The sequence below is a fragment of the Rhinolophus ferrumequinum genome, chromosome X (assembly GCF_004115265.2).
Source record: "Rhinolophus ferrumequinum isolate MPI-CBG mRhiFer1 chromosome X, mRhiFer1_v1.p, whole genome shotgun sequence".
Classification (NCBI taxonomy): domain Eukaryota; kingdom Metazoa; phylum Chordata; class Mammalia; order Chiroptera; family Rhinolophidae; genus Rhinolophus; species Rhinolophus ferrumequinum.
The window spans coordinates 8,586,825-8,601,862 of record NC_046284.1 but is presented as its reverse complement, the minus strand read 5'-3'; the positions used below and the strand labels follow the sequence as shown (position 1 = coordinate 8,601,862).

General features: G+C 48.6%; 1 protein-coding gene across 1 annotated transcript in view; it reads right to left on the bottom strand.

Annotated features, from left to right (window-relative positions):
- The window catches only part of CD99L2 (CD99 molecule like 2), an 82,215-nt gene continuing 67,177 nt past the window's right edge, over window positions 1–15,038 (bottom strand). Inside the window, exons 6-9 of the mRNA XM_033111227.1 lie at window positions 7,691–7,729; window positions 7,068–7,187; window positions 1,389–1,454; window positions 1–196 (exon numbers count right to left, since the gene is read on the bottom strand). Of these exons, the coding sequence (XP_032967118.1) occupies window positions 132–196; window positions 1,389–1,454; window positions 7,068–7,187; window positions 7,691–7,729 (290 nt within the window). The 3' untranslated portion in view covers window positions 1–131. The remainder of the gene's footprint in view (window positions 197–1,388; window positions 1,455–7,067; window positions 7,188–7,690; window positions 7,730–15,038) is intronic.

Here is a 15,038-nt window from a genome sequence, read left to right as displayed (position 1 = left end):
GCTCATCCAGAGAACTTAGAACGAGAAGCCAATGACATCGAAGCAGAACTACAGCGGCTGTGGGTCCAAATGAAATAAGGAGCTGGGTCCCCAGTGGCGGCACCCCTGTGTGTCTGCTGCTATGTGGCGCCTCAGATCCGGGGCGGCTGGGGCTGCGGGGGCTCTGAGGTCTGTGGTGGCAGCGCTGAGAATTTCACTGCGGAAAGAAGACACCCATTAGAAGGGATTTATTCCCACCCTACACAGAAGGCGCGCACACACAAGCCAGCCCCTGCTGGGGCAGTGCTGTGGCTCCCCGTCTGTCCTGTCCAGGGGCTGTAGCAGCTCAGCCCCTGCCGGGGAACCTCCCTTCTGACATCCACTGTGTCCCCAGGCAGAGTAACCCTGGGCCCTGGAGAGGAGGAAGCTGGTCAGCCCCTGGGAACAACTCAGCCTCCATTTCCTCATCTGTAAAGTGGGAATGCTCCTGATGGGATTGCGGGGAGGATCATTTTAAATACTCAACACGGTACCTGGCCCACAGTACCTGCTCACACGATGGTGGCTAAGAGTTTTAGAAATGATCACAGTGAATGCTACTGTAGGGTCACTTTTCCCATGTTTTCATCCAGGGCTCTTGAGTCCACTCAGTGCAGCACTGCAGGTACCCATCCTAAGCAATGGCAGGGAGTAAGTACCCTGCTCCCCATTACCCATAAGTGTGGCCCATCCCCCCACCCGCTGCTGCACTCCCATCTCCCTACCTGCACCCACCCTGGAGTCTCCTGAGGAAAGCTGCTGACTCCCCGCCTTCACACAGCCTCTCCTGACCACCACCAGCATTCTGGGGCCCTAGGTGGTATCTGCCCTGAGACTGGCCACTCCAGGCCAGCAGCCTGAGCTTCCACAGCCTCCATCACCAATGGTCCCTGCACCCAGAAAGGGCTTGATGACCACAGAACGGGGACGGAGGGAGGTAGGGTGAGGCATGTTCTCCAACAACAGGGCCTGTTTTAACCCAGTTCCCTCTTGCCTTTGGCAATTTTCAAATTGAAAGGTTAGGAGTCTAGATTGAAAGATGCCCCATGGCTCTATCAGAGTTTGTCTGGGAGGTGTCTATTTCCACGGCAGGGAGCACAGGGACCCGGGGCTCATGCGCAGATGACAAGAGCAGTGTCTGAGCCTCAACAGTGCACAGAAGTCCTTGACATGGTACCACCTGGCACTGGTGTCCAGCTAATCGGGTGCAGAGTACAGGGACCTCTGGGCCTCTGCAGTCCCTTGCTCTGGCTGCACATTCTAGAAAGAGCCGCCTCTGCTCTTCCCACTTCCCAAGTACAGTTCTGCTGAGTGCTGGGCCCACTGACTAGGAGACCTTCAGCAAGGGACAGTGAACAAGAAGTCCTCACCTTGGGGTTCCTCACACACGACGGCTTCCAGGTTCTCCCCCTTCACGTAGTCTGCATTGACACCCTCTGCAAAGGGTAAAGCGTGGAGTTAGTGATGGACGCAGAGCTCAAAGGTCTCCCACTGTGATCGAGCACTCCTGAGCAAGTCCTCCATGACATGTAGAAACACACAACACCCTTAATGGACTCAGACCCTGTACCTGGGCCACCTGAACGTCCTTGTCTGAGCAAACACTGGCTGGCTGGGAGTGTGCTGACCTGCCCAGGACTCCTCATCATCGTCCACAGAAATAGCAACCAGCAAAGGCCCCTGACAGTCACCCCATCCACAGAGGACAGGTGCCACCACGTGTGGGGCTCTGGGCCAGGCAGCAGAGCCACCCAGCACAAGGGCACCCAATGGCAGGGTCCTGGGTCCACATGGTGGCCCAGGGGCCAGGGAAGCAGAGAGGGAGCCAAGCACCGCATGAGTAACTGATGGATGCTGAGCAGGGAGGGGCAGATGGCTGAGTGGGGCTCACTAAGGAGATGCCAGCAAAGCCTCCTGCTAATGTCCGGCCTTCCCAGCAACACCTGCATGGAGAGGCCAAGCGGGTCCTGCAGGCAGGGGAACAGCGCTATCCCTGCCCCAGCGTGCAGGGCCCAGGGCGCACAGATGAGAGCTGCTGTGGTGTGGTTAGTCATTTGGGCTTTCTCCCTGCCTACTTCTGAGAGGGACATGGGGCTTCTAGAAAGCATCTGCTGCATGCTAGCACTCCAACTACTGAATAGCACCATGCCAGATGCAAGGGCCATTACTCAAGACTCGGAGCAGGCCCTACCCCTGCCGCTGCTTGGGGACAGTCAAGAGTCCTTGTCTTATCCCTGGATAAGCTGGAAACTGTAAACCTCATCAGAGACCTGGGCCTGTGGGAAAATTGGGTCATGGTTCTAACCAACTAACCGACTGAGCAGGCTCCAACGTAAGTCACTCCACCATCCTGGGCTGCATTCAGGATTCTCACCTAGAAAAGTACGCCTGCCTGCCCTGCTGCTTGCTGGGCTCAAGGCAGACACCAGATAGGCCCAGGAAAAATGAGGGTGTTGCTCATTGAAAGGAGTGGTCAGCCCCCATCCAAGGCAGTGCAGGTGATGGAGCTGGCGGAAGTTGTTCCCAGCTGATGGGCAGGGGCTGGGAGATGCTAAGCCCCTAGTCACTGCTCGGCTGCCATCCTGGTATGCACTGGACTGGCTTCTGCCTGTGGGCAGCCGTCTGCTTGCCCCTCATGGACGACTGCCAGTGGGCATCTGAGTCCCAGCTAGGATCCCCCCCCCCATGCATCCCTGAACCCAGCCCCACCCAGCCTGGGGACAGAGCGTCTGGAAAAGCTAAAGATGGTTGTGGTCGAAGCCAAGTTGGAGAGTGCCAGGAAGGGGGACAGCGTGGAGAGCTGTGAGAAGGGGCAAGAGCAGCGGGGTGGGGAGGGAGGACCACAAGGCCTCGAGGCCAAAGCAGAAGAGGAAAATGAGTAAGTCAAAGCATATCATTACCTTGAACTTCTGCTGCATCTGAAGGCAAGACGCAAAGCTTAGGACCCTGGAGCAAGAACTGAGCCCCCGGCAACAAAGCACACGGGCTTTCTGTGAGATGCACTGGCCCTTGGCACTGAGGGCAGAGATGGGGAAGCAGAGGGTCCCCAAAACGTGAGCCCTTTTGGTGGCAGCAGAGGCTGGAAGCCCCTGAGCACCACAGCGCCTCCTAGAAGACACATGCTACCCTCCCTCACCCTCCTAGTGCACCAGTAAACCATTTCCGCTCTGCCTTTCCTACCCTCCATGCTGTGGTGGCTGAGGCCATTCTAGGCAGAAGCTCAGCACAAAGGGCAGGTATTAGAGATCCCGACTCCCAGCTTCACGGTGGGCTTAGCCACCCCACACCCATGGGACTCCTTCCGATTATAACCCATCCTAGGTGCCCGGGACACATTGGTAGATGAAATGCACACGGTCCCCCAGGGAGCTGACAGTCCAGAGTTATGGGAAGTGGGGGTGCAGCAGTCACAGACAGGGAAACAAACCACCAAGGCCAATCCTGTCGCATAGGCTTCTCACCAGTCGGCAGGGGGCGCTGTGGCCGCACGCAGGAAAGACATCGAGTCAGGGCCCACAGGCAGTGAGGGAGGGAAGGCTTCCTAGGAGGGTACCTCAGGCCCAAAGGATGAGAGCTAGGTGAGGAGAGGAGACACTGCAGAGGATGCTGGAGACAGCAGGGCACACCCAGGTAAGTGAGTATGGCTATGGAGAAAGGCTTCTGGGCCCAGGGCCTCAGTAGTCGGGACGGGTAAGGGGGGGGAGGGGGCGAGGGGCTGAGGGAAAGGAGTTGCGGCCGAACCATAAAGGGCTTTGGATGCCAAGCTCGGGGGTTCGGCCATGACCTAGAGAGCAGTGGGAAGCACGGGAGGACCTGGCAGAGCTGGCCCTGTGCATTTTAAACAGGTCCTCCTGGCTGCTGGAGAAGTGTGGGGGCAGGCAGGAGGCTGATGGAACCATCCAGATGGAAGACTAGGAGACCTGGCCTGGACCAGCAGGGGACACAGTGGTGCTATGGCCCCACAGCAGATCTATGCAGGGGGCACAAGTCCCAGGATTGGGGAACCCACTGATGTAGGGTGGGGGGACAGGATTCATGTGAGGGGCGGCCACAGAGACCCGGTGGAGACAACTCACTAATTCTAAAGAGAAAGTTGGTAGCCCAGGGAGTGGATACAGAAGCAAGGCAGGTCCTCTTCATGTGAGGGCACCACTCCACACTCGATTCCCTTCTGTGTAAACTGGGGCTGATGATACATACCGCGTGTCCCCGAAAATAAGCCCTAACCAGAAAAGAAGCCCTAGCATGATTTTTCAGGATGACATCCCCTGAACATAAGCCCTAATGCATCTTTTGGAGCAAAAATGAATGTAAGACCCGGTCTTATTTTCGGGGAAACACAGTACTACTTGCACGAGTGTATCCACGTAAGGGATTCAGGACAGTGTGGGTTAAGCAATGATGACGATATCATTAACACATTGAGGGGAAAATCTGGGCGCCAAGGACATGGGTGGAGGGACCACCTGCAGAGAAGCAGTGTGCGCACATGGAGAGGAGCCTGCCCTTAGGCTAAATGGGGGTGCGGAGGGACAGGAGAGAGGCCTGTTGGCTCCCGCTGAGCGGTCTGCAAGGGCAGTGGGTTCCATGAACTTCCTGGAAGCGACCATTAGCCCCACAAGCCTACTTGCCTCTCTGGCCTGTGCCACCCCCTCCAGCAGGCTCACCCCCACTGCCCAGCCCAGTAACACCCTCACCTTGAGGCTGGCCCCCCAGAAAGAGAGATTACGTCCACGTTCTCCAGTCTTTTTGCCACATAGCTTTCAGCTGTTATCAACACCCCCCTCTTTTTGGTTTATCCATTCCCAGATATCATATAAATCGCTCAACTCTATAGACCTAGGCCTTCATGTTCTCACGATTTATGTGGCTTTCCTGCTAATTCAATTTGTAAAACCTCACACCTGTTTGTTTCAGGAAACAAATGTGAAAATAACGTGTTTTCATTTCACATTAGTGTCCCCATAGTGACAAACAGATACAACCCAGACATCTCTTTTTTGGTTTGGAAATCAACCTCTTTTCCCTCCCCGTTCCTACCGACTGGCACCCCTTCTCGATTCTTTGCTTCCCATCTGGAGCAAGCTCCTTCACCAATCCTCTGAGCCTCCATTTCTTCGTCTATGAGATAACGGTGTCCATCATACCTAATCAATCGAGCTGTGGGAATTCTCACTGTCAGGGTAACGATGCTGTACTGGGGTGCATGGTGGCTCCCAAAATATATGTATGTCCATGTCCTCATCCCCGGAACCTGTGGATGTGACCTTATTTGGAAAAAGGGTCTTTGTAGATGTCACTAAGTTAAGGATCTCGAGATGAGATCATCCTGGATTATCCAGGTGGACCCTAAATCCAATGACAGGTGTCCTTATGGGAGACAAAAGAGGAGAAACACAGACACAAAGGGAAAGGCCATGTGAAGGCAGAGGCTGAGAGATATCGGACTGATGCAGCCGTAAGCCATGGGACACCTAGGGCCACCAGAGCCTGAGAGCCGCAAGGAAGGACCCTCCTCAGGAGCTCCCAGGAGGAACCAACTCTGCTGACACCTTGATCTTGGACTTCTGGTGTCCAGAGCTGTGAAAGAATAGATTTCTGTTGTTTTAAGCCACTCAGTTTCTTTGCTTTTGAGCTGGGACAAGGGATAGTTTTAAGAACAATGTAGCCTCCAGGTCTGCTCTCCTTCTGAGTCTTCCTTATTCAAACTACCCTATAGCCAAGCTTCTCAATCCCAAATGAGTTGACAGGATCTCAAGCAAGGAGACCATGAACGGTTGTGCAGGTTGTGCACTGAGATGTGAATGGTGACCCTGGAGTACTGCTGTGCACAGCCTGTGTAGCTGTCTGTATGTGGTGGCCCTGTCAAGATTGTGACATAAGAGTAAAAGAAGCAAATGTGATGGCCAGATGAAAAATTAGTTGGATACTTCGGCAATATCAACATTCAAAGCATTCTGGGACCTGGGTTAGTCTTCTGGGAAGCTCAGCTCCAGGCTAGAATGAAGGACAGAGGCCTAGAGCAAGAGTAGGTTAAGCCTCACAGGGAACAGTCCTCAACTTCAAGAAAGAGGGGAACTACCACTGAGTCATGTTCTGTCACTTGAACTAAAAATGGACAGCCTTAAAGTAGAGATACACTCTCAGTAAACAGTGACACATTAAACACTGCGTTTCTAAAACGAACCAGTGTGGTCTTTCAGTTCACCCCCAACAGCACCCCTACAGGGTTCCCAGCATGGGATACCTGCCAGCTTCCAAGACAGGACTTCACGTGTAACTCTGCAATTTATCCACATCTTCTAGATTCACAGCTACGGCATGAAATGGAAGCAACCTAGCTTTCACAAATCTAGCATGGGTGGATGGGGCGCAAAACCACACTCTATTCTCTCTTGCATTCCTCCTCCTTTAAAACAATTTGTCATTCTATATATTTTAACATTGTTCTGACTCATGGGGGGAGGTGCAGGGGCACCCGGGCAGTGACTTCTTGGGACCTGAAAGGGCGGGGAGGGGGCTGGCTTACCCAACAGTGCTGCCTGCTGGGTCTTAGCGATGCCCACAGCCTGCTGCCTTCTGCTCCTGAGGAAACTGGCAGCATGAGAGGGAGCTGTTGATCCAGAGCCTCTGAAGGCCCCAAATTCCTTTGGGTGAGATCTGAGGCCATATGGAAATTCCCCGGTCTCTCTTGTTTGATTACAAGGAAACATCACAAAGGTCATTGGGCTCTGCCCCCGGCTTCTGGGAACTGGAACCCTTGGGAGACCAAAGTCATTTTGTCCAGCCCCATCCTCTCTTCCAAGCTGGTTTACACTTCCGTTGCGTCCCCAAGGATTTCCCAACGTGCAACTCCACCTCCCCCTTCCCCGGAAAGTCTTCTCTGGAGTTGTTCTCAGGAAGGCTGTGGAATGGACCTGAATCTCAACTTGCTCATGTTTCTGCCCCCTTCCCTCCAAAGACCTTGACCATTCGTTCATATCCAGGAGTTGGGGGAATGAAACAGCTGTGGGCACAGCCACAACAGGCCACAGGGCAGATCCACTTACGCTGAATGCGGAAGCAGAACTTCTTCTGCTGGTAGGAGATGTAGCTGGAGACGGCACCGATCAGGGCCATGGCCAGGGCACTGGCCACACCGGCAATGGTGCCGGTCTCTGGCGACATTCCTGGGCAAAGGAGAGGGTGGGAGAAATAAGAAGTCAAGTCAAGCGAAGAGCAGCACAAGGATCGGCTCAGGCACGGAGTTAAGCTTGCTCCAATGCCCAGCACCCTCAAGCCAGTAAGAGAGGACTACGCCACCTGTACGTAGCTAAGGGGTTCAAATGACACAGTGCCCCCTTGGATTTGCCAAGTGCTTCTCATTTTCTGTAAGGACTTCCATTTTGACAAGCATAAAAGGTGGACATGGAAATGGTGCAGTCCCTCTTTAACGGAGTCCCACACAGGTCTCTAGGTCTCAGGTCAGGGGGCTTCCAGTGGGGCCACCTCCCCAGGGATCCATATTTTCATGCATAATGCTTGTAAGTGACTTCATCCCTCTGCTGTTAGCCTCACGGTTCTCTACCAGAAACATTCAGGGGGAGGTCTGGAAGGCCAACTCTGAGACGAGAGCAGGCCAGCACTAGGTCTCCTTGTGCTTTCAAACAGAAACCTTGGGACTCAAACCCACCGGCTTCAGGCTCGTCATTGCTGCCATACCGGCCATCACCTGGAAAAAGGACAAAAGCACTTAGTGTCCGCTGTGAGCCCATGAGCCCCCAAAATGACAGTCACTGCACATTGAGCATTTTTAATATCCTGGCTCTCTGTGCACAGTACTCCACTGAATCTCTTTGCAATCCAGTAGGACAGGTCACCCGGCATCCCTACCTTACAGGGGAGGGAGCAGAAGCTTGCAGGTGAGGGACTTGCTGGCAGGTGGCGGAGCTGGGCCTGTGCCAGGTGAGCCTGACTTGTGAATGACGACAGTCTGTGCCCCACGTATATAGTATTTCCTGTAAGAAGTATTTATTCTTTATCTGATTCGAGAAATATGCTTATGTAAAACTTTGTTTTAAAAAAAGGATGAAAGGCCAGCATAAAAATAATTTATAATCTCACCAGCCAGCGAGATTTATGGTTAATATTTCACTTTACTTTCCTCCTGTGTTTAGTGCTATGTATGTTTTTCTTCAAATCTAGATGTTTCTGTTCATGTAATTTAGGTACATATACAGCATACTTCTGATATGCTACAGGATTAAGTCATAATTAAGAGTTTGCAAGGGCTTCCACTTCCATCTTGGCATAGACCTGAAGTTGTTCTTGGAACAATAACACATGCAGGCTGACAATTCCTTACCCAGGATTTTTAAATTCAAAAGGTTCTGAAATATCACAGAGATGGAGAAGAGAATACTGGTTGACAGGAGTTAGGGAGGGGGCTTGCTGTGATTATAAGAGGAAAACAGGCAGGATCCTTGCGGCGACAGAACTGTCCTTTATCCTGACTGTGGTGGTGGTCGCAGGAATCTATGCATGTGATAAAATTTCACAGCGCGTGCGCACACAAACACTTCCCCAGACAGCAGCCCCCCGACAAGCAAGTAGTGCCATTTCAGGATATTAATTAGCCTTGAGCACTCCCTTCACGTCATCCTCGTCTTCTCGTGGCATAACGCTCATTAATGGAGAGTGACTGTGTTCCCAAGGCCCAGGATTATTAGGGGAAACTGCCCTGGGATGTTGGAGGCAATGAACATTTCCTTCACCAATCAAAGAGTCTGAGGGAATGTAGATTCCTGGATTGTAACATATGTCCCCTGTCTAGTAAGAGATGTTGGTAATGGGGGAGACTCTGGGGGTGGGGGGGTGGGGGGGATGGGAACTCTGTGCATTACGCTCAGTTTTGCTGTGAACCTCAAAGTTCTCTGAAAAATAAAGTCTATTTTTTTGTTAAAGAGTCAGGAGGGGAGGGAGAAAAGAGGTTTCGAGGGAGCAAGTGGGTCTCTTCACGCTCTAGGACACTAGGACCAGAGACAACTTATTTCTTCATAGTATGAAAGCTTAAAAAAATATGGAAATAGGTGCAAAGAATTAAGTTAGAGACACATACAGATGAGAGATCTAGAAAGGGCTATTCAGAGGGAGTTCGGGCTAGCTGAGGGCAAATCCCTAACTTTTCAGCTCCTAATGGAAGGCCCCAACTCGTTTCACTGTGCCCACAGCTGGGCAGACCACCTGGGGGAGTTGGTGGTCACCAAGTAGCCAGTGGATGTCTGACGGGTTTTAGCCAATATTTCTGGGGTAAGCCATTCCACTTCTGCTCTTCTGCCATGCTTATGTTCCCATCGAGACTCGATTCCCTGTTACATGAGATTAACTTAATAGCTTGTAAAGGGTCATGAGAGGACCCAGATACTTTGAGATAGTGACTATAAATACAGCAAAAATGGAAGAGAAATGTTTTCTTCAAAGAACCAGTAGGGAGAATGGATTAAAAATGATGTTGTCTGTCCATACAATGGAATATTACTCAGCCAAAAAAGAAATGCTGATCTAAGCTACAACATGGGTGAACCTTATGCTAAGTGAAACATTACCATGTGACAACATTATGCTAAGTGAAAAAAGCCAGACACAAAAGGACAAATACTGTATGAGTTCACTTATATGAGGTACCTAAAGTAGTCAAATTCACAGAGACAGAAAGTAGAATGAATGTGGCTATTAGTGACCGGGGGTAGGGAAGAATGGGGCATAACTGCTTACTCAGTACAGAGTTTAAGTTTGGAAAAGTTCTGTACATGGATAATGATGGTTGCACAATACTGTGAATGTACTTAATTCCACTGAAATGTACACTTAAAAATGGTTGAAATGCCCACATATATATGGACAGATAATTTTTGACAAAGAAGCCAATAATATACAATGGAGAAAAGACAGCCTCTTCAATAAATGGTGCTGGGAAAATTGAAAGCCACAGGCAAAAGAACGAAACTAGACTGCTATCTGTCACCATATACCAAAATTAAATCAAAATGGATCAAAAACCTAAATATAAAACCTGAAACAATAAACTGCATAGAAGAAAGCATAGGCACTAAACTATGGACCTTGGGTTCAGAGAGGATTTAATGAATTTGACCTCAAAGGCAAGGGAACTGAAAGCAAAAATAAATGAATGGGACTGTATCAAACTAAAAAGCTTCTGCACATCAAAAGAAACTGTCAACAAACAAAGAGGCAACCAACCAAATGGGAGAAGATATTTATAAACAACACCTCCGATAAGGGGCTAATATCCAAAATATATAAAGAACTCATACAACTCAACAACAAAAAACAAACAATCCAATTAAAAAATGGGCAGAGGACCTGAACAGACACTTCTCCCAAGAAGACGTACAAATGGCCAATAGATATATGAAAAGATGCTCAACTTCACTAGCTATTAGGGAAATGCAAATCAAAACCACAATGAGATATCACTTCACACCTGTTAGAATGGCTATCATCAACAAGACAAGTAATAATAAGTGTTGGAGAGGCTGTGGAGAAAAGGAACCCTCATACACTGTTGGTGGGAATGTAAATTGGTACAGCTACTATGGAAAACAGTAAAACATTAAGAATAGAATTACCATACGACCCAGCATTCCCTCTTCTGGGTATCTACCCCAAACTCTGAAAATATTTATTTGTAAAGATATATGTACCCCTATGTTTACTGCAGCATTATTCACAGTGGCCAAGACATGGAAACAACAGAAGTGTCCTGTGATAGATGATTGGATAAAGAAGATGTAGTATATATATACAATGGAATATTACTCAGTCGTAAGAAAAGATGAAATAGTGCCGTTTGCAACAACATGGATGGATCTTGAGAATATCACACTAAGTGAAATAAGTCAGACAGAAAAAGTGGAGAAGCATACGGTTTCACTCTTATGTGGGATATAAAACTGAAAGCAACGAATGAACAAGACAAAAACTCATAGACACAGACAACAGTACGGTGGTTACCAGAGGAAAAAAAGGGTGTGTGTGGGGGGAGGTAGAAAAGGGTAAAGGAGGTCAAATACGTGGTGATGGAAGGAGAAAACTGCCTCTGGGTGGTGAGCACACAATGCCATATACAGGTGATGTGTTATAGAATTGTACACTGGAAACCTATACAATTTTACTAACCAATGTCACCCCAACAAATTTAATAAAAATTAATTTTAAAATGATTGAAATGGTAAACTTTATGTATATCATACCACAATAAAAAAGATTCTTATAAATAACTCAGTAAGGCCTCCTGGGGGCCCAGGAAAGTCCAGACGACTTAAGGTTCCAGACAGGGAGAAAGCACAGAGGCCTAAGCAAGGCTTCCCATGTGTGGTTTTATGAGAGAAATAAAACAGAAATTCAAAGGCAGAAAGCAGTCTGCTGAGCCTAGGCGCCTGCCAGGCGAGTGGGGAGAGCAGGGGAAGCTGTCTATGAAAAGCTCTAGAAGGAAATCAAGGACAGAGGCTCCGGCAGGTTCCTCCTGAGAACCGAGGAGGTTGCATTTGGAGGGAGACAGCACTTAAGGTGACAGTCAACTAGCTGACCAGAGCCAAGAACATCTTCTCATTTAACTCTGGGAACTAAAGGTGATGGCGTTCATGCCACATACCAGGGGACATCTTCACACAGCCAATATGCGAGACCCAGACACATGTGAAAGAAAATGTTTGTATCTCTTTAAATGCATGGATCTTGATTCTTGCCTCAATTTTTAAGAACTGCATGCTTTTGGCCTGAAAATTTGCCATCTGGGAGTAAAAAGATGCCCAATTTGATTCTAACATTAAATTTTCTGACTGAAAAAACGATATAGTATTTTCTGCCCCATGAGCCCAAAGTAGTTGCAAACAAGCAGCCTGTAACAGAGTAACCCAGCATGCAGGCTGCTAGATCCAGAGGCAAGAGGTGTTGACCCCAAAAAAAGGCATCAACGCAGTGGAGGGCTGCGTGCTACAAATCAACTTTCACCTTTAGATCGACAAGGAGAAGTTCCGGGGGTGGTGGGGGACTCTTCTCTTTCTGGTGTTCTTTGCAATAAAGGGAAGGTTTGGGCTTAAAGCAGAAGAAAAGCCCTCCCTGAAGAGACCTATCCCGAGGGACGCCACTTGAACGAGTTGGTCACTGAAATGCTAGCTTTGAACAGACCCAGCAGTTCAGGGAAGGTCCAGTGACAACGGGCAGGGGGTAAAATATCCAGCCAGGGCAATGAGATGCTGCTGCCCCAGAATGATCTTTAAGGAAAGCAGAAGGAAGACTGTCCCTGAGGGTGCAAAGGCGCTGTGGAGAAGGGAAAGCGTGTCCCTTTTTGCTCCTTCCCTGACCCACTCTCTTCCCCTGACCCAGCCCTTCTCTCATCCCCTATTGATACCATGGGTGAACTTATCAAGAGTTTTCTGACCAACATGCCAGTGGGGGTGATAATGACACCCCTCTTTCCCTGCAGGTCCTTTAACAATTGAGAACATTAAAAGACTCAGGGGAAGATCAGGGAAAGCATTCGTTTTATGAATGGGCTAGACAAGTACACCAACAACCTCAAGGTCAAGGCTTCTGTGTACTGAGTTAGAAAATATGGCCTGAAGCCAGATGGAAGCTTCCTGCTATTTCTCTTCTCCCCTCTCACAAATCACCCTGGAGCTTACCTGGGGGAAAGCTGGATTTACAGACCAGATCACAGAGTCCACATATTCTAAGAGTGTACACACAGCCAGACAGCTACATGGAGCGCCCCAGGCTCCCTCACTCCCTTCAGGGTCCAAGAGAAAGCATTTCATGCCATGACTCCATCACTAATGTGGCCCAGAGGGTCATCAGCCTAGCCAATCAAATGCCTCACCTTTCCCTTCTTGGGGAGGTGGGCATGACAGGGTAGAAAGCAAAGCCAGGTGTATGTTCCATCCCAACCCCCCTCATTTCAGCACTTTCACTGGGGGTGCCAGGGATACACAAGGAAAAGGGTGCCTGCCTTCAGAAAGCCAAATCTAGCAGGAATGAAAAAGATACACGAGGTCTGACAATTAAGTTCGCGACCTTGTTGCACCGATGTTGCTAACCTTTTTTGATATCAGAGGGATTATTCATTATGTATTTGTACCAACTAGACAAACAGTTCACCAAGTTTACTATGTGGAAGCGCTGAAAAGGCTGCGTGAAAAAGTTAGACAGCCTGAACTTTTCACCAACAATTCATGGCTCTTGCATCACGACAATGCACCAGCTCCCACGGCACTTCTGTGAGGGAGTTTTTAGCCAGGAAACAAATAACTGTATTGGAACACCCTCCCTACTCACCTGATCTGGCCCCCAATGACTTCTTTCTTTACCCGAAGATAAAGGAGATCTTGAAAGGAAGACATTTTGATGACATTCAGGACATCAAGGGTAATACGACGACAGCTCTGATGGCCATTGCAGAAAAAGAGTTCCAAAACTGCTTTGAAGGGTGGACTAGGCGCTGGCGTCGGTGCATAGCTTCCCAGGGGGAGTACTTCAAAGGTGACCGTAGTGATATTCAGCAATGAGGTATGTAGCACTTTTTCTAGGATGAGTTCGTAAACTTAATTGTCTGACCCCATACATGACTCAAGTGTGGCCGCTGCGATAAGGGCTCCCCTGTACTAGCAGGGGTGAGAGGAACTAGGAGAACCCAGAGGCAAGAGATGGGTGTTGTGACACAGGGCCAACCTGGGGCGTTGTGACACAGGGCCAACCTGGGGCAGAGAGGTGTGGAGCCTCCAGAGAGGAGGCAATCTTTGAGGTGTCTCTTAAAGGGTGGGTAGCTTAGCATTCTCTCAGGAATGAGTGGGAATTCATTTGGTAGAAGAAAGGCATTTCAGACAGAAAAGTAACAGGTAAAGGCCCAGTCCATTTGCATGTTTGGAGATGAAAGGAACCTAGTGGTCTAGGGCAGAAAGATACCACAGCAAGCTAAGGAGCTTTAACTTATCTTATAGGCAGTGGGAAGTTATTAAAGAGGCTTTAAAAAAAATTTCCCCAACATTTACTTAAGAAACTTTTCAAACATCAAAAAAAAAGTTGAAAACACTGTATACCAAACTCATATACACACCCTCTGGTTTTATAGTGAACATTTTGCATTATTTGCTTTATCATCTTGTCCATCCACCCCTTTATTTTTGTGATGCAGATATCACTTCACGTCACCCCTCAACATATTGTTACCTAGAGTTCCACATTTGCTTATGATTCCTTTTACAAGGCAAAATTTATGTATAGTATAATACACAAATCTCACATGTACCATTTGGTAAGTCTTGGCAGATGAATACACCTGCCAAAATACAGAATGTGATCAACACCCCAGGAAGTTCACTCGTGTTCCTGCCCAATCACTCCCTGTCCGTGTCCCAGCCCCAGAAGCCATGGATCTCATGTGTAACATTGCAGATTAGTTTGCAAGTATTACAACTTCATAGGTTTGGGCTCCTGTAGTATGTACTCTTTTATTTCTTTGGCTTCCTCGACTCAGCACAATGATGTTTATCCATGTTTTTATGTGTATCAGTAATTCATTCCATTGTATGAATATATAAATATATCACAAATTGTCTATCTAATGATTCTCCTATTGATACTTGAGCTAGTCCCAGTTTTTTTTTGTTTTGTTTTGTTTCACTATTATAAACAAAGCTGCCATGAGCATTCTTTTATGTGTTTTTTTTTAAAACGTAAGCTCTCATTTCTGTTGAGTAAGTGTGAAATTGCTGGGACATCAGGGAGGTCTATGTTCAGTTTTACAAGAAACTTTACATTCCCACCAACAATGTACGAGAGTTTCAGTTGCTCCACACCGACAGCAACATTTGGTGTTGTCAGTCTAATTTTAGCCATTCTGGTGGGTGTGTCATGGTATGTCAATGTGGTTTTAATTTGCATTTCCTTAATGAAAAACGATTTTGAACATCTTCATATAACTTCCTCTGTGAAGTGCCTGTTCAACTCTTATGCTCGTTTTT